Source organism: Camelus ferus, chromosome 20 (assembly GCF_009834535.1).
Source record: "Camelus ferus isolate YT-003-E chromosome 20, BCGSAC_Cfer_1.0, whole genome shotgun sequence".
NCBI lineage: Eukaryota > Metazoa > Chordata > Mammalia > Artiodactyla > Camelidae > Camelus > Camelus ferus.
In genome coordinates this window covers 24,556,286-24,575,646 of record NC_045715.1, presented here as the reverse complement: position 1 = coordinate 24,575,646, position 19,361 = coordinate 24,556,286, and the positions used below count along the sequence as shown (strand labels likewise).

General features: G+C 49.1%; 1 protein-coding gene across 9 annotated transcripts in view; it reads left to right on the top strand.

Moving 5' to 3' along the window:
- CPNE5 (copine 5) overlaps positions 1 to 19,361 on the top strand; it is a 99,481-nt gene that overhangs the window by 55,654 nt on the left and 24,466 nt on the right. For 6 of the 9 annotated variants that reach the window (XM_032462960.1, XM_032462961.1, XM_032462963.1 and 3 more), the window contains 4 exons: positions 655 to 705; positions 988 to 1,051; positions 8,904 to 9,007; positions 13,361 to 13,465. In XM_032462960.1, the coding sequence (XP_032318851.1) occupies positions 655 to 705; positions 988 to 1,051; positions 8,904 to 9,007; positions 13,361 to 13,465 (324 nt within the window). Of the gene's footprint in view, positions 1 to 654; positions 706 to 987; positions 1,052 to 8,903; positions 9,008 to 13,360; positions 13,466 to 19,361 lie in introns of those variants that run through there. The other 3 variants (XM_032462962.1, XM_006195296.2, XM_032462967.1) reach the window with 2 other exon arrangements.

Genomic DNA, 19,361 nt, shown 5'->3' with positions numbered 1-19,361 from the left:
TAAGAGTGGGGCTAGATTTTATCAGCTTTGCACTGTCGTAAAGGAAAGTGGGTAGGGGGAGAAATTATGGTCCTGAGGGCCTTCTCTGTGCCAGGCACTGTGTGTGTGTGCATCTTAGCTAGTAAAATGGATGCTATAATCACACCTAATTTACAGGTGAGGAAACTAGGCTCAGAGAGGTACAGTAATGAGCCCAAAGTCACACAGCTCCTGGACAACATGCCATTTTCTTCTCTCTCCCTGGCTACCCTGGGACACCCCTAGGTGTTAGTCCCAAACACTGGAGTAGGGTAGGCTGGTGCTGCGGGAGGAGTTCCTCCTGCCCCAGGGAAGAGGTAGTGTAGAGCTCCACTCTGGGAACTTGCCCTCCTAGAGGGGATTCTCTTGGTGGGCTGACTTCATGTCCTGGCTGCCCACATCATGGAGGAGCCACATGGTTGGCCGGGATCTTTCTTGGGAGAAAGTTCAAGGGGAGGTAGCCATGGTACAGGGCTTGGCAAGCTGTCACCAAGAGTATACCCTCTGCTTTACTCCCTCTTATTGTTCTCCCTCCCACGATGAATCAGAGTGGCTCAGAGCTGGAATGTTCCGGGACTCTGGGGGTCAGCTGGGTGCAGGGTGGGGTGGCTAGCCCACGAGGTCTTTTGCCCACAGAAGTGGTCTTTGGATGGAAAGTTTGAGAACCACTGGTCTGGAAGCCTCCGGGTGAGTCTGGATGCTTTTCCAATTCTAGGACTTTCACTGCAGACAGTACCCTTCCTGGTGGGCTCTTGGGGAGCAGGGGGTGGGGCAGCTCCAGGCCTGGGGGCCTGGCCCAAGAAGCAGTGCCCTAGTCCACAGGAGACTCTGTCTTCTCAGGGGCTTTGGGACAGATCTGCTGGATGGTGGAGGGTGGGGGGAGGATGCAGAGGGCTGATTCAAGGAGAGTTCAGGCTTGTGTCTCTGTCTTTGTTTGACTTGCCATTCTTTCATCTTCTCCTCTCCCAGTGGTGTCCCAGGGAAGAAATGTGGCACCATCATCCTGTCTGCTGAGGAGCTCAGCAACTGCAGGGTGAGTGGCAGAGGGACTCCAAGACGGGACCTGGTGGGTGTGGGTATGGGGCAGTGACAGAGGGCAGGCTGACTTCCCTGTGACTACAGGACCACGTGTGTCCTTGGAGGGATCGGGGCAAGATAGGGTTCCTCAGTCTGACCTGACTCATAGAAATCCACAACTGTCATAGAAGTCCACAAGGTATCTTCTCTTTTTACAGCTGAGCTGACTGAGGGCTAGAAAGGGGAAGGGGCTCACCCACAGTCAGCAGCAGAGCTGGGCTGGGGGCCCTAGTCCCTTGACTGCCATGTCAGGGTCCCTTCCACTCCCCATCATGGCTACCACTCACTCTTCCTTGAGCCAAGAATGCCTTGGCACCAACACTGGAAGCAGAGAGGCCTCTTCAGTCTTAGAGCCCGGGTGCTTGGCATTTAGTTCTCATTTTTCACTTTTAGCTCTGGAGTAGGATTGAGGCTGGATGGGGCTGAGGGAGTAAGAGTGTGTGGTTGGAGTGTGTGTGTGTTGGGAAGCCTGAGTCTGCAACATCCAGCAGCCCTTGATTTTGCTTCTTCTGTGGGACCATGGAGAAGCAGGAGATGGGGACAGCTGAGGGGTAGCTGAGCACCCAAGAAGGGGCTCAGGGGACCCAATGGCTGATAATGATGATAAAATATAGTAGTGATGACAGTTACTATCTGTCAAGTGGTGGGCATTTTATGTTATCACTACTTCTGACAACAATCCTAAGAGGTAGGATAACCGTTGTCACTCCCATTTTATGGATGAGGACAGTGAGGCTCAGAGAGGCAAAGTCACCTATTCAAGGACAGTAAGTGGTAGAGCTAGGGTTCTAATCCATGTCACTCTGATTCTAAAACCCAGACTCATTTCCCTAAACCACCCAGGCTTGCATGCCCCTTAGGTTAATTAGGAGCCGCAGGTGGGAACATAGTGAATCATGAGAAAAGGAGGGGGCAGCAAAGTGTGAGCACAAGGCCAATTCTGGGGTAACCTGGGAATCCAGCTTCCCATGGGGCTGGTCCAGCTCAGGTTAGTGGGACTGGGAGGGATGAGGAGAAATAGCATTTTCTGACCTTCCTGGGAAGTTTCAGTGTAGCTTTTGTATCCATTAGCTATCAATATTTACCATATGAGAAATTAAAATTGAGAAACATTTAAAATTATGTATTAATTCATTTAAAAATAACAATAGTTTAACCCATTACAGGTTAGCAGAAGTAACATCTTTTTTGAAAAATAACTGTATTTTCCAAAACAAGTCATTTAGTGAGAAGAGTGCTTTGTTTTATATTTTAAAAAATCTCTTTAATGTCTGACTTAACAGAAGAGTTGGAGTTTCATATCTGCTTCTGCAGTCAATCTGTTATGATATCACTGTTGGATAACTTCTAGAAAATTCCACATCTTATCAGCATTATTATGAAAATAGCTTTGGCCTCATGGACTCCCATGTGGGTTCTTGGTCCATACTTTGAGAACTGCTGTTATGTATGGAGGTATAAATTGTTAGCCAACATTAATTGAGCAATTTTTTCTGAACCACACAATGTGCTAAGTTAGTATCGGCTTATTTGATGTATTATAATATGTAATGTACTACATAGTATGATATCATATCTGATGTATTATGCTCCTCATTTCACAAAGAGGTTAAGGGACCTGCCCAAGGTCACACAGCCACTGGGTAGAAGAGATTTGAACCCAAGTAGTCTGATTCTAGAGCCGGGGTCCTTAACTACTAGGTTATAGTGTCCCAAACTCTGCTTTCAGGGGCTTCTAGTTGGGGAATAAGACACAGAATTGATTGGCCAGGGCCATATAGCAATGACCAAATCAACTCAAACACAACTGCTCAGTCTGATTTCTCTACTTGTCTGTTTACCTTGGTGGGTCTGGAGGAACTTAACAGCAGGACTAAACCTTCCCCACATGTTCTCCCAGCAGAGGGTGTGGTGTGCAGTAGATCACAGAGGATCTTTCATAAATCTGTGCTTAAATGAGTAGGAAGCACAGACCAAATGTGTAACAGCAGGTGATGATGAAAACTCCTACACCTATTAGTGCTGGCAATCTGGACGCTACTGGAGTTCAGATAAGGGGGAGAACCCAGCTGACATGTTGACTAGAGCTTCTTTTCAAACTTCCTGAGCCTCAGTTTCTCCACCTCTTTGCTGGGGCTGATAGGGGCGCTGTGAGGATTAAAGGAGATCATGAAGGCAACTGTGCCTAACAGGGGCTCAGCTTCTATTGGATGTCTGGGAAGGACTGAATCTGAATTCCCTAAAGCCTAAATTCAGTTTGCCCCCACACTTCTAGCTCAGCTGGTGACTTCCTTCCTAGCTTATAATTAAATGAAGTAATGTAAGTGAAAGTGCTTTGGAATCTCTAAAGCTCTAGACGATGCTAGGTGCTGTTTTGGGTCTAGTCTTCTGGTATTGGTAAACAGTCTGTGTTTAATACCCTTTAGGCTCTCCCTCCTCCTCCTGCTTCCCCACTCCTCCCTTCTTCTCCTTCATCCAGGGATGGCAGCAGTTTCTTTGATTTAAGCTGTTTCACAGCTTGTGGAGGTGGGGGCTCCCTCCCTTCCTCTTGAGATTGTCAGCTTCTTTTCTTTTGGGGCATCTTTGGCTGAGTTCTGTCTTTCCCTAGAATATTTGCAAGGAAAAGAGACTAATTCCCAGCATCTGGCTGAATTAAAATAATTACATCTGAAAGGCTTTGCTTCTGTCATTCTAGCATTCAGTGGGAGGATCAAAGGAAGAGGGTGGAGTCTGAGAGATGGTTTTTCACCAGAGCAGGGCTTCCTGCTCAAATGAATACATTCTGCCGAAGTAGACAAACCCTCCCTTCATCCATGGGGATGGTGTGGACGGGCAGGGACCAGCAAAGAATTAGAGTGGACTCCACCAGGTCACTAGCATACTTTGATGGGTTATAGAAAAGCCCTGCTCATCTAGAATTTAAATACCAAGAAAGTTCCAACAATCAGAATTTGATCCAAAATATTATTCAGTGATACTTCATGTTGACAGTGATGACTTTAATCTCCTGAAGAGCCTCTGAATCACTAAAGAATTCGTTATGTTCAGCAGTAAAACAATTATTATCCCATATAATACCAGTATTTACATTGTCCTCAGAGTTGACCAAGACTCTCATGTTTATTTGATTGTCACCACTTGTTTCGGGACTGGGTGGGTGTGAGTGACCCAGTGTACAGATGCAGAGGGGCTGAAGTGCCTGCCTAAGACTGCAGGATTCTAGCCCAGGCCTTGGTTCAGGGAGCCTTTCCCTCACCCAGTGGAGTCATGAGCCTTCATGGTACATGTCTGGCTAATAGCCTTTAGCAGGCATGGTGAGTGGCTGGGCTTCTGGAGAGAGGCAGTGGGGTGCTGTGGATGCAGGGAGCAGATAGCTCCTTGCCTTTCCCTCCCCAGACCTTTAGCTATCCCTAGGCTTGCCAGGCACCCAGACCTGCCTTGCTCTGGAGCCAGGAGTTCCTGGCTGGATGCACAGTTTCAGTGCCTCCCAGTCAGGTCCCTGCACACACTGGTGAGAGTGTGGCTCACCTCTCACCAGCCAAGGGAGTCAAAGCTTCATGCTGCAGCTGCCCCTCCTCCCACCCTTTTAGGTATCACCAGCCTGCTCATGTATTCATTCATTTCGTTTCATCAAATATGCTTTGGCTCAGTCCATGCCCTCCCAAGGTTTCCAATTTAGTATGAGAGACAGAAATTGCCAACAGCAATCACAGTGCAGCAGTGGGCCTCAACCCTGTCAGACCCACTGCCTCATTTTTATAACAAATATTTTATAGCACTCTTTACTATCCTGAAGGAAAATTCATGGATAATACTATGTAGTATGCCAAAATACATACAGATGAAGCAATGAGCCTTTGCGGCTACTTGGAAGAAGATGGGTCCAGGCAAAGAGAATAGCTCTTGCAAAGGCCCAAAACAGATACGCAACTGATTGGATTGCTTCAGAAGTCAGGGGAAGAGTGATGAGTGACATCAGAGAGGCAAGGGTGTAGGTGAGTGTGGAGGCCAGATTGTGTGGGACCTTGTGGGTGGGGAGCTTAGCAGCCTGGAATCCTGATAAAGTCAGAACTCTCGTTGTTCTAAAGAAATACTTCAGAGAGAGCCCAGTGTCTCCATATGGGAGACTCAGGAAGGGTCCTGGGAGGGAGGGAGAAAGATAAGAAGAAAGAGCTAAGGTGAAGTGGGAGGAAGTGGTGAAGGTTTCCTGAGACTCAAAATATGCAGGTTGATGTTGGGGGAAGTTGTGTGCATCTAGCACGGCTATAAGCGTCCTGCATGATGAATAACCAGCATTTAGACATCACCCTTTTAAAAAGTTAGTTTGTAATGTTTTGGACTTAGAAATCATCATTCTGGTTTAAAAAAAAAACAGAACAAAAGAAAACAAAACAAAAACATTTTTCCAGATACTAAAAAGATAACATTTTCAAAACGGACAGTTGGAAAATACAAAGAGTAGAAACATCAGTAAGAGATAATCATTGTTGACATTTTGATGCATTTCCTCCAAGGCTTTTTTTTCTGGGTGTACAAGTATATAGTTTTTTCTTATAATTAGTAGAAAATGATATCCAGATTTATTTTCCTATGTCACCAGATATTCTTGGAAGACAAATTTAAAGCTGCATATCACTCCTCTATTGTATGGATGGGTCATAATATATGAAATCTGTTCTTTTATAGGAAACAATATAATTAATACTGCAGTGAACATCCTCATAGCTGAATGGTTCCATTTTTCTATGAACCTTAGTTGATTGATTTTGGTTAGTATCCCAGAAACACAGACTCAATGAGCGGGAGGAAAAATGGTCCCATGTGGGGTTTTCAGCCTCTGAATGACCAAATCAACAGATACACAACTGACTGGATTGCTTGAGAAGTCAGTGATTAAGACAGCAGAGAAAAACCAGCTTGACCTCAACATGGTTATTACAGTCAATGTGTACAGACAGGCCTAGTCTCTTAGGCCAACTTCAATATCCACCATCTGTGTTAGAATAAACTCCAGCCTAGGGGATCTTCGCTGCCATCGCTGAATGCCTGTACCTCAGGTCTCCTACTTCAGCTGTCTTGTCATGGCAAGCTGTGGCTCTGGGCCTCTCTGTGAATGCAGAAGCCTTCCAGAGGTCAGTGGTCGCCCTCAGCCCTGAGTTGTGTTCCTTCCTGCTGAAGTACTAAATTTTATAGTTGTGGCTAATGATTCTTTTTCTTTTTAATTAATGTCTTCTTTTTTCTGACTAAAAAAGAATATACTAGTTCCAGGAAATTTGGAAAATGCAGCAAATATTAGAGAAGACAATAAATGTCGCCATGGTTCCTCTATCTCTTTAAAAGTGCTTCTTAGGGTACAGTGTGTGAGCAGTAGGGGAAAGTGGTTAAGAACTTGGGCTCTGGATCCAGGCCAAATGCCATTGCTTACTGGCTGAGTGACCCTGGGCAAGTTACTTGACCTTTCTGTGCCTCAGTTTCTTCATTTGTAAAATGACTTTATTTAGATATTTGATATTATATGTATCATGGATTTTTGCATTCATTTTGATTTTTTTAAACTATCGCATTCAAATCTTTATTTTGATTATTGAGATTTTTGGAGTCCCTTAAATTTTGCACTTACCTTATCCTTGCTCTGACCCTGGGGGCTGCCAGCAAGATCCAAACCTTCCATTCTCCCCTCCTGGGTGTTGCTACTTTCTCCCAGCCTTCAGCCCACCTGCTGGCTTCTGGGCCTGACTTCTGCCCTACATGGCCCTCTCCTGGGTCAGGGAAGGCTAACATGCTAGAGTGGGCCAGACCGCCACCCTAGAGAGAAAGGTTGTTTGCTGTGGTATCCCAAGCAGCCTGACTAACATGTGGGAAGATGCAAATTGAGGAAATCCTGCTTTTAGAAGAATTTAATATGTTTTTTAAAAGATAGGGTGAAAAGGCAGAAATTGCAAAAAATTACACATTGCAGGAGCTGCTTTATTTTCTCTGCAGTTGATTCCAGAGATGCTTCTACTTTGAGAAAGGCATTTCATGTGCTCAGAGAGCCCCACTCTCAGGCTAAGGATGTCAAACAGCAGGACCTCTGACCTTCAGCCAGAATTTGCTGCTCCCAAATCTTGCTGGCCCAGTCCGTTTTATTGACACTTACCCAGCCTCTTCCTGGGGTCACATGTGTATGATTAACCCTTATTTAAGAGGAACAGTCAAAGCATAGTTCATATGACTATTGGCATAACTCAGCGTCACCTTCAAAAGCAAGCCCCCGTACAGTTACATGTTCCTTGCCTCAAGGACTCCCCATGGGATGCACACCCACTGGGGAAGAAGCCTGCCTTGGTTACAGCCTAGAAAGCTCTCTGAAGTTCTGTTTTATGCCCTTGGATTTGATAATGGCACAATACAGTTTATCATAATGGGCTTTTGGCAAATGTTCTCGGGTCTAGGCGGTGTTAGGGAGGGCAGATCAGGTTGAACAAAAAATAAGCCCCCAGCAATGCCTCACATATATTCGCTGTGTGGGGGTGGGGGAGTCGGGGGGATGAGGTGTGGCTCACTGGTGGATTTTTCCAGTTAGATGAATTTCAGAGCCAGTCTTTTTTTGTTTGTTTAATTTTAACTAGTTTGCACAGGGGAGGCCTTTCTAAAATGGATTTCACACTTCTCTGACTTCTCAAACTGAGGCTACAGAACATAATTAAACTTATCTTGATGATTCAGGGTCATCATTTGGAATCTCAGTTATTAATCTTTGGAGACAGACTGTCTTGTTTCAATCCTCTTACTAGCTTTGTGGCTTTAGGCAAGGGTGTCAACCTCTCTGTGCCTCAGTCTCCTCAGCTTTAAAATGGGAATAACAATAGTATTTATTGTAAACACTAGTTGAACATTGGCAGTTTCATCGGGGTTAGCCCAGAAGCAGATGGCACACTGCAAGTGTTGGCTCCGATTCTTTTAACTGCTCTGTGCTAGACACTGTGGACTGGTACTTAACATATGCCAGCTCCCTTAGTCTTTCCAAGAGGCTCACAGGGGGCATTATTACTCCATTTTTCAAAGGAGAACTTGATGTTAAGGTTACATTGCTTGCCCCAGGCTGCTCAGCTGGTAGGTGGCAGAGTTGTGGTTCCAACCAGGTGGCTGTGGCTCCTTTGTACTCTTCTCTCCTCAGCTGTAAAGTGGGAAGTCAGGTCCAGCTATATCTACCTCAGAGTTAGGGGACCGCTTGTGAGTCAGCACATGTGAAAGTGATGAGTGTCCTCTAGGAACCACACAAACTTGTGAGGGAATGAGACCATGTGGACAGTGAGGGCTCTGGGGTTAGGTGACTGAGCCCGGGGTGGCTTGGGTTCATCATTTCACCCCTCTGAGCCGCTCAGTAAAATAGTGATGAACTGTGTGCATGAACATTGACCTCAAGGGTGTGATGTGCCTGCACTTTGCTCCAAACTGATCTCATTCAGCTCTCACCACAACCATTTGAGATGTGTGCTGCAATCAGCCCCATATACAGGGAGAAAGCTGAGGCTCTGAGAGGTTACCTCCTTTTCCCGGTCACACAGTTGCAAAGCAGTAGAGCCAGGATTCAAATTGGGGCAGCCGGCTGCAGAATCCACTTGCTTCACTGGCTGGCTGCTCTGCCAGGTGGGGTTGGAAGATGAAAGGAGACCCTCCGAAGTGTTAGCTCAGGGCCTGGCACTCTGTGGGGCAAATGTGAGATATTATCCTTTCTAACCAGCTTGGTGCCTGGATTCCCCAGGGCCCTGGGGCACCCTCTAGCCTTCTGCTGCCTCACACCCTGTTTCCTTCCTTCCCACCAGGACGTCGCCACAATGCAGTTCTGTGCCAACAAGCTGGACAAGAAGGATTTCTTTGGGAAGTCTGACCCCTTCTTGGTGTTCTACAGAAGCAACGAGGATGGAACGTGAGTTCTCTGGCCTCACCCCACCTTCTGGGATCAATGGGAGGGTGGGCTGTGGTAACTTGCTGTGCAGAGTGGCTTGGACTCTCTCCTACTGGTGCTGCTCTGGGGTTCCTGCTCTGGAGAGGAAAGGGGCTCTGGGTGGAAGTCAGGAGCTCCAGGATAGTGCCTGGTGGCATGGATGGGGCTGGTGGGGTTTTGGAAGCAGCCTCCAAGCCCACAGTGCTATTCTGAGGATCTTAGCAATGGTGAGTACTGGGCATATCAGAGATGGAGGGAGTAGGCCAAAACAGGCCTAGGACAGGATTGAGGAGCCCCTCTGATAGCCCATTCCTTCTTCCACACAAATCAGTCCACATCTCTAAGCCTAAGCCTTGTCCACACACAGCCCTTCTGACACCCCATTACTACATGTCCCCCCAACGACTTCATACTCAGCATGGCAAATCCAGACCCTTTTCCCCACCTGGCTCCACATTCTGCCACGGGCTTCATTCAAAATCCCTCACATCTCTGAAGCCCCCATTTCCTTCTCCTCTCCCTAATCTGGAAGCCACCCACAATATGATGGAAAGACACACAACTCGTTGGCCAATGTAGGTCAGTGATGTACACAGAGGGACAGATTCTAGTCCCCCTAGGCCCTCTCTGCAACCAACTGTGTGGCCCCAGGCAAGTATGCACCCTCTCTGGGCCTGTTTTCTCATCAGTAAAATGATCCAGTTGGACTACGTGGTCTCCATGGTCTCTTTAAGCAACACAGCTCTGGGAGGCTGTGGCCACTTACAGCAGGGATTCTGCAGAATGAGGAAGAGATGAGGCCAGGGAGGTTAATTAGAGAAATTGCTGGAGAAGAGGAACTAGGAAGTAGGTTTCGAAGGAGAGGAAGAAAATGGGTCCACGGGGGGGTGGGGGGTGGGGATGAGGAGCAGGGAAGAAAAGCAAGCTAGAGAAACAGCATGTACAAAGCAAGCGTGCCCTAAGCAGAGGGGCAGAGAGCTTCGCTGTCTCCTTAAATCTGAAATTCTGGGTGGATGTGAGTGTGTGAGTGTGTGAGTGTGTGTGTGTGTGTTGGGGGCAGGGCAGCGGCAGGGAGGAGGTGCGTTTCAGTTCAAGGGAAAACTGATTTTTAAACCTGAGCGTACAAAACAAGGAAAATTAGGTACGATCATTTGCATAACAAAAGGATTCTTTGTCTCACAGAAGGACTCCTAGCAGGATTTCTTTAAATAATTCTTGTTGACTTTAATTTGACTTAAGGGAGGGAGGAAGAGATCTGAGTGATGTTCTGGGCATCCATGGAAATGTCTATGCAGGTATCCTCCAGACGGGAGGGCAGGGGCCCACCAGGCTTGTCTTAGAGGTGAGGGCTGGCCGGCCAGCAGGAGGGAGGGATTTGGGTTGTGGAGCAGGAGAGGGGTGTGTTGCAGTGTTTGCCAATGATTATTCTAGCAGAGCTAAGTGTGGGATGGATGGGGATGGGGCGGGGGAGAGGGAAAGACTCGTGACTGACGCGGTGAACAGGTGGGAGGTGCTGCGCCAAGCGAGCTGTGCTGTGGAAATGCAGGGGAGGAAGCGGGAGCGGAGGACAGGGCAAGGGGACAGTGTGAGACCTCGCTCCACAGAACTTGGGTGGGGACTGTAGTCACAGCCCCTTCCTTGGTAGTGGAGCTGCAGGGAACCTAGACTGTTGAAAATAGCAAAGGAGCTGGTCAGATGGGGGCGGTGATGGGAGTTTATTTGGAGGGGAGAGTTTCACTTCAATCATGGGCTGGATCTTGCTGGGGTGAGGGAGACACCAAGGGCAGCTGGAGAAACCGATCTGGAGGGACCCAGGGAGGTAGTGAAATGTCACACCTGCCACGCCAAGAGGGAAAGGGAAGGAAGCACCCTCTTGTGCTTCTGGCACTGCCCCTGCCTTGTCTTCTTCAATCAGAATCACTGTCTGGGAGTACGAACGTGGTGATGGAGCCAGGCTCGGCCTGGCACTGCCAAGTATTACCTATGTAACTTCAGACAAGTCTCTACCCCAATGGAACTTTCTGGGATGGTGGAAATGTTCTGTATCTTCCTGTCATGTATGGTCGCCATTGTAGATGCTGAGCTCTTGAAATGGGGCTAGTGTGACCGAGGAACTGAATTTTATTTCATTTCATTTTAGTTCACAAAAGTGTAAATAGCCACGTGTAGCTGGTGGCTACCTTTCTGGACAACGCAGTGCTACCCTCTGCGGTTCAGTCTCTTGGTTTGTATTATGGGATAATCATAACACCTTCCTCACAGAGTTGTCATGAGGATTAAATGAGTTAATATAGGTTATTAGAACAGAGCCTGGCAGCGTTAGTTACAGTTCTTACCCCCTTTTATGGTGAGAGGGAAGCTCAGTCACTTGCCCAGGGCTGCACAGCTGGCAGTGGTGGTCCTGGGACCAGACCCCACATCTGCCTGACCCTGTTGGTTAATGCTCCCCCAACACCACGCCCTGAGTGTTTGTTGAAATGAATTCAGTTGAGGCAGAAGATGACTGCAGGGACCATTTCCACACTAGCACCTGGTCCCCCATGGCAAGTGTGGCAGAGAGTTGAAGGGCCTGTGGATTTGCTGTTGAGGGGCTTGGGGGAGCTTAAAGAAAGCAGTTTGGGGCAAGAGTCTAAAGCAGAAAGCAGACTATGCAGGGCTCAGGAAGAAAAGAAGCAAGGAGGAAATGAGGCTAATAGCTTAGAAGCTTAGAAGACTCGGTCAGGATGTTTGGCTGGCAAGAGAGAGGAGATAGAGAAGGCAGTGGTTCCAGAGACGTGGAGAGGCTGAGAGGGTCCACGGCAGGTCTGTGTGACTGCTTCAGGTGGGAGGTTAGGGCTTCTGTCCCGTGCAGACCTCCCTCCCTTCACCATCAGTTGCTGATCTGATTTTCCCTCCTCCCTGCCACCCGCCCTACCCCGCAACCCAGGCTCCCCTTCCAGCCCTACCTGCCTGCCCCAGCCATGGGCACCTGCAGCCCCTCCTTCCCTTGTCCCCATTCCTGTCCTCGTCACCAGCTCTGTTGTGTGTGGGGAGGTCTCCCACGTGTACCTCACACTCCAGTGGGTGGGCGAGAAGGAGCACAGAAGTGAAATGCTGAGCCACAGTGACAGGAATGACATTTTGACTTGAAAATTGCCTGAGAAGAAATGGCACAGGCTGTGTGGGCACGGGCGGGGCCCAGGCACTTTCCTGGGTGACCTTTCCAAGTCGGGAGGTAGCTGGGGTAGATGCTGGGAAATCTCAGGGGGACAGCCCCTGCCCCCACCCGCTGCCCTGCTCCACTCTGGCTCCTGGCTGCCCCTCCATGTGGCAGGGCAGGCTTCCAGGATGGGGCCAGCCAGGTATGGTGTGGGGAGTGGGCAGGGGCGCTGGATTGGGGCCCAGCTGGGGTTAAGCCAATTCTGCCCTTCTAGTTTGCAAAGTAAGCTCATTGATTCAGACTAGAAGAGCGAGCTGAAAGGGTCTTAGAGATTATCTAAGCCAGGGGCTTAAATTTCACTGGCTCAAAATGCCAGTGAAAGCTATGGAAACTCTCCTCTGAGAAATACATTTATTCATTAATTCATTCCAAAAAAAAATATTACGTGAATACTTACTAAGTAGTGCCAGGCACTATTCTGGGCACTAGAGATATACCACTGATTAAAGAAGACAAACCCTTGCCCTTATGGAGCTTGCATTTTAGTGACAGACTGTGAAAGAAATAAAGAGAAAGACAGACCATGTAAAATGTCAAATGATGACAGATGCAATGGAAAAAGCAGTTCGGAAGAGGACTAGGTGATGTCCGAGTCAGGGGACCAGGAGGTTTTTACATTTTAAATAATGGTGCTCAGGGCAGGTGATCATGTCAAAGAGGTGACATTTGAGCAAAGACCTGAAGGAAGTGAGGAGGTGAGCTATGAACATGGAAATCTGGGGAGAGAGTGCTCCAGGCAGGGGGGCAGCAAGCTCGTGAAACTTAGGCACCCAGTTCCACTGATGGTTTCAAGGGTTCATACATCCCAAACGCCCATCCTCTGATCCCTTCGTGAATCTCAGATGAAGAAGGTCAGATAGTGGCCAACTCCCTGGGCTTACAGGTGAGAGAGCAGGGTGAGAACCACATCTCCTGACACTCCTCACCTGGTACAGGAATCTTCTCTGCAGTGTCATCAAGAAATGGCTGTCTTGTTTCTCACTGGGTGCTGCTGGTGAAGGGCAGCTCATCACTTGACGAAGCCATCATTTCCACTGTCTGGCAACTGTAGAAATTAACCAGCCAGCCCCTCTGTTGACCTGGATTCTGCCTCCCTTGGGGTCAGGACTGACAGCCTTCCCTCTCTTCTTTGCCAGGTTCACGATCTGCCACAAGACCGAGGTCATGAAGAATACCCTAAACCCAGTCTGGCAAACGTTCTCCATTCCCGTGAGAGCCCTGTGCAACGGGGACTATGATCGGTGAGATAAGGAAATGCCCCCCTGCCAAGCACAGGTGCGGGAGGTGGTTCATTTTGACGCAGTCCGTCCCATCAGCACCAGCAGAGCCTCCTGGAGCTGTGTGCAGGTGGCCCTGCACAGGGTGGGACTGTGGACTCCCTCTGCCTTCCTGGGCAGTGTCTGCCTTTTATCTCCTTTCCCTCCTTTCCCTCTCCACACCCTTCCCAGCCCCTTCCTCTTTCTTCCCAGTCTGATGTTCCCAATGGTGGAAGCCCCCCAGGTTGGGGGGATGGGAGGTGCCCAGGATTCCAGGGAAGCCCTGGTGAGTGTTGGGGTTCCCTAGCCTGGATCTCAGCAGCTGGTCTTTTCATTGTTCCTAGTGGAGGGGCAGCTGTGTGCCAGATCGTGGCTCTGGATGCAGGCAGAGGTGCCCTGGTCCCCAGCAGCTCCAACTTCTGGCTGAAGGACTCTGGGAAGTCAAGATCCCAGGATATGCTCTGCCAGCCAGATTGCCATTAATGGGGATGAGGAGTGCAGTGCAAAGAGCTTGTGGAGTTTTTTGATGCTACTCATACTACATCTCATCATTGTTTGAGTGTAGATTGTGGAGTGTAGATAACAGATACCTGGTTTCTAATTCTGACTCTGACTGAAAAATACTGTCAACCTGGGCAAACTTTGACCTGTCTGAGCCTCAGTTTTCTTATCTGTAAAATGGGTGTTTAAACATCTACCTACCTTATAGGGCTGCTTTGAAGCTTACATGACACAACCTACACTAGAAGGCTCTGGTATGCATAAAGTACCATTCAGCATTTTGTCCACAAATGTTTATTGACTCCCTACCATGTGACAGGCACTGTGCTAGATGCTGGGAAGTCAGCAGGGAACAAAATGCACAGTCTCCACCCTTCACCCAGCCTCTTGCAGTTTACATGCTAGTGGGGGAGGAAGACATTAATCCAATAATCAGGCAGAGAAACATATAATTACAAATTGTGGTAAGTGCCAGGGGAGAGGGGGCACGTAGGATGGGAGCTGCAACACGGTACTGGTCTACATTGTCACAAGAACCCAGCCTGGTTTCCTGGTGATTGCTATAGCTGGTAGCCCAGCTGGCAGGGGCTTCTCAGGCAGATCTGCCCAGGCAGACTTGAGGAAGCTGGGCCTCTGCTGGCCACTCTGACAGGAACACTGGGTTGTCAGAGCAGACACCTCAGGGTATCCTGGCTGGTGGCATTGGCACGGGCACCCTGGGACTCTGTTCACAGTGGCTACTTGACAGGGTGTGTGCAGTGGGATGGGGGACAGGAATGAGTGGATGGACAGCCTTAAGCACCCCTGTCTCCCTCTTTATTAGGCTGCTGATCCAGGAGTTGAGACGGCTTATTTTCCTGACTCTTGGATGGGACAGAAAAGCCACAATCTGTTCCACAGATGGTCATTGAGCACCTACTATGTGCTTGGCACTGTGCCTCCAGCTGTGTGGCATTCAAAGGAATGTAGCCACACTTCCATCTTCAGGAGGCTTATAACCTGACCACAGGGAGCTCAGGTGTGCACATATGTTTGTTAAATAGCTAAATAGTTATGCAGAATGAGATTGGAGACAAAAATAGGCATTCCAGCCAAAAGAACCCCTGCTGCATATCTGTCCAGGTCCTGGAGTGGTGGGGGATGGGAGGACAGTCTGGCTGGAACAGCAGGGTCTAAAGTAGGCTCTGGGAGGCTGGAAGGTTGGTGAGTGGGACAAATGATGTGGGAAAAAATGTTGGAATAGAGAGGAAGGAGCGGGGGGCAGAAATTCAAGGTTAGGGGATGGAGAGCATGGCAGTTCATTCTCATGGGGATGGAAGGAATTGGGATTTCTGACTGCATTGCCTAGAGGTTTTGGGGGTTCAACTGGCCCCCTACAACCCTGAATACCTAGGAGGGGCTCTCAGGGGCTCAGAATACAGCCTTGTCAGGATGGTGAGGAGGGCAGCCCAGTTCAGAGGCCTAGGCTCACTGTTCAGCCATGAGAAGCAGTGAGGGTGCAGTGGGAAGGTGCAGGTCGTGGGGAGAGCCCAGGCAGGCTCCCCTTTCCCCCTCTGAGGCTGAGCCCTAGACTGGCTTCCCTCCAGGATGGCTGGGCAGCTTGGGCCCTCCTCTGTAGCCAGGAACAGATTGACTGTGACATGACTGACAGAGGTCTTAATGGAGGGGTCAGGTGTGTCACACTGGCCTGGTAATCAAGTGGGCCTACCCTCCGCTGAGCCCTAGGGTCACTCATGTACCCAACAACCATTCGGGAGGTACAAGCGTTTGGGAGGCCCCCTCAGGGCAGGAGAGGGTGGACCTTGTGCAGGAAAACAAGGCCACTTTCCTCTCCATCTGAGGCACCTCTTGAAGCCTCATAGAACACACTGGATTTAATCTAGCAGCTCTGTCTTCTAAGCCAGACAGGCCCAGGATACTGTGCTGGGTGCTGTGGACATACTGAGCTATCAGACCCAAGCCTCCTCCTGAGGTTGCTCCCAGGCCAGGGTGGGAGACAGAGAGAAGTGCTCCTGTAGCACTTCTGAGGTAATTTTTACATGTGAACTAATTTAATCCTCCCAACAATTAGTACTTCCTCTGGAAAAGCTACAAATACTATCCACATCTTATAGGTAAGGAAACTGAGGCCCAGAGAGGTTATGGAACTCACCCAGGTTCTTACTACCAGTCAGTGGTAGAACCAGGATTTGGACCGAGGTGGGTTGGCTCTAGAATCTGTATTCTTAACGCCAGTGTTCTGCTGACATAATGGCCAAAATGTTGAGTGAGTGGGGTGGGACGGGAGGACCTTGCTCAGGGGCTTGGGCAGGTCAGAGCCAGTCTAGGCCTCCAGTAGGCTGAAGTGGGGTGATCATAAGAAGCCCTTCTGCCTTCCCTGAAGTCCCCCTGCTCTGTTTTTGAATATTCTGTGACTTGAGGATTTGTCCCTGTTAAACCAGATTCCTCTGAGTTGGACTGCTATCACTCACTCACACCTTCATGGTGAATGGGTACTGAGTGTGCTGGGTCCTCACCTGGAGAGGGGAGAGGATTCCCGGGAGTTGGGGTCTCTCACATCACTGAAACTTCGGCCCCCTGGGTGAACCAGTTGCTTCTCTTTTGAAGCCCACCACAAGCTGAGCACAGTGGCAGGGGTGGGGGCGGCCAGGCCAGTACTATGGCCTCAGTTAGGCTCGTCTTATCCCTGGTTCGCATATGCAGAAGCTGAACTCAGACAGAGGAAGCAAAGTCACTGTAGTATAGCCAGGGTTGCCTAGTGCCCCCACCATCCAGGCTGGCTGTCTGGCCTAGTGAGGCCCCATACATCTCTTCCTCCCCGAAGCCTCTCAGAGTAATGGGCTGACTCAGTTAGTTCAGGGCAAACCCTTGAAGGCCTGTCAGCCCTCAGGACTTGTAAGCATCAGGGAGATGTACCTTCTGCCTGGGAGAGGAGAGGCTCATTAGGAGCCGACCTGCAGCTTGGCTCGGAGGAGACTATAGAGATGCTTGGTGTGCCGGGGGCGAAGCCTGGCGACTCTGCCGGTATCCTCCATCCTTGCTGGCCTCCTGAGGCTCACACACACCGGGCTCTCACTCCTGCCCCGCACATTCAGAGACCCACAGAACACTAGCTCCTGGCCCCAAGGCCTGGCATTGCCACTGACCAGCTGTGTGACTTGGGGAAAGCCATACACTCTGGGCCTCCCTTTGAGATTTTGTGGAAGGAGAGTATTTTTACCATGTGGCCCACTTCATGAAGTTTTAAGGGATCTTAGCCAACAGATATTTAATAATAATATTTATATTACCTAGTATATGTTAGGTACTGTTCTAGAAGCTGAAGATACAACAATGAACAAAACAAACAAAAATCCCTGACCTTGTGGAGCTGACATTTTTGTGGTGAATGGAAATTATTTGGGAGACAGGAGCTTGGAAGAAAGGCTTGAGTATTTCAGGCTTAACAATGCTGACCGTGTGAATGATGTAGTTGCCTTCTCACAGCAACTCCAAAATGGGTCTGATTACCCCATTTTACAGAGGAGTAAACGGTCTTCAGGGGCTAAGCCAGTTGCAGAGGGCCACACAGCTAGTACCTGGAAGAGCTGGGATTGTCATCCAAGGCCACCTGCCCCAGAGCCTGCAGTCCGCCCTGTCCACCTCCCTGCCTCCCAGATTAGGGGCTCTGTTCTGTCTTTCTGTGTCAAACAAGATGTTCATTTTGTGAGGCCCAGTTCATTGTCACACACCCAGGAGCCCCTTCTCTTGGTTGCTGTCCCCAGAAGTCTCAGTTGGTCTGACATGAGCCTTTGCTGGTCCTGTGCTAAAGGGTTGGGAGCCAAGGCCTGCAGCTCACAGTGGCATGTGTGGTGACCTGGGGCTGCTAGGTCAGGGCTGGATAGTGACAGAAATGTCACTAAGTAATCAAAGCTGTGCCTGGCTTCTGCCACTGCCCCTCCCTGTCTCTGGGCACCGTTTCTCTCACCTCCTTCTTCCTCAAGGCCAGAGGTTGTAGCTTTCAAGCTAATCTGACCTCTAGGCTGCCAGCCATTCCTGGAGCCTTGACTGTGATTGCTGCTGGGCTGAGTTTGCACAGGAATCTCACATTCAGTGATCTCAACTTCAGCAGCAAGTTCAAATCCCCTAAGGGGTTTTTAACAATTCCCATGCGTAGGCTACACCCCACAACAATTGATTCTGTATCTCTGGGGTGAGGCATCAGCATCAGGCTTGCTAAAGCTCCCCAGGGGATCCAATGTGTAACCAAGCTTAAAAACCAGTAATCTCATCTGGAGAGGTCAGAGGCTGTGGCATCACATTAGAATCAGCCAGGGGACTTTTAAAAACTATTCGTGCCTAAGTTCTATCCAGACCAACTTAATCAGGCCCTCTGGCCATGGGATTTAAAAAGAATCTCCCAGTGATTTTTTGGGTATCCAGGGCTGTGGCTATGACTGGGGTCCTCCTACAGTCTCTGAGCATGTGGTTGTCACTGATTTAGTCACCTGAGGACTGGTGGTGGTGGTCCTAGGAGAGGTACTCCTTGCTGGAGTCCCTGAAGGACCCCCGCAGAGCTAGGGGTGCTCTGGGGAAGGACTGGGAGACTTCAGCATTGTGGGGCAGCGTCTTGGCTCAGACCCTTACCAGCTGTGTGACCTTGGGCAAGTCACTGGGTACCCTTAGGGTTCAGTTTCCCCACCTGAAAATGAAGGGCTGGAGGTTATCCCTCCAGAACATGTACAGCAGAACCACTTTAGAAATCTTTGAACTAGATTCCTGGGCCTTGCCCAGAGCTGCCAGGAACAGGGCCTGGGGGTCTGTGTGTCTCAAAAGTTCCCTAGCAGTGTGCCAGGCGGCCAGGCTAGGGTGCCACCAAGGTCACTTCAGCCTTGTCATTCTAGGAATCAGAAGTTGCAGAGCCCAGGTACCCAGGCTCAAGTGATTTAAGTAAATTGCATGTGAGAAACTATCCCAAATGTGGCCTGAATACTAAAGTGGAGAGAAGGAGGCAATTTTATAGAGATCCACTGCATGCCAGGTAGTTTGACCAACTTACCTTCCCAGCTATTCTGCAGTGCCGTTATTTTCTCTACTTTAAAATGATGGTTTGTGGCTCAGAGAGATCAAGTGACATCCCCAGATCCCACTGCTAAGGGCCCAGCATCCAAATCCATACCCAGCCACTTTCTACTCTTTCCAGATCATCAATCAGTCCATCTTCAGGGGTCTAGATTTTTTGATTTTTTTTTCTTTCCATAATAATTCACCTCAGAGAGACATTGTTTTTTGTTTTTCACAAGAATTTAAAGGATTTCTTTACATGGTAGGCTTTTATGCCTGCCCCATTTTACATTTTGATAACAAAAATCCAGTTGGTGCACAACCTACGGGGCATTCC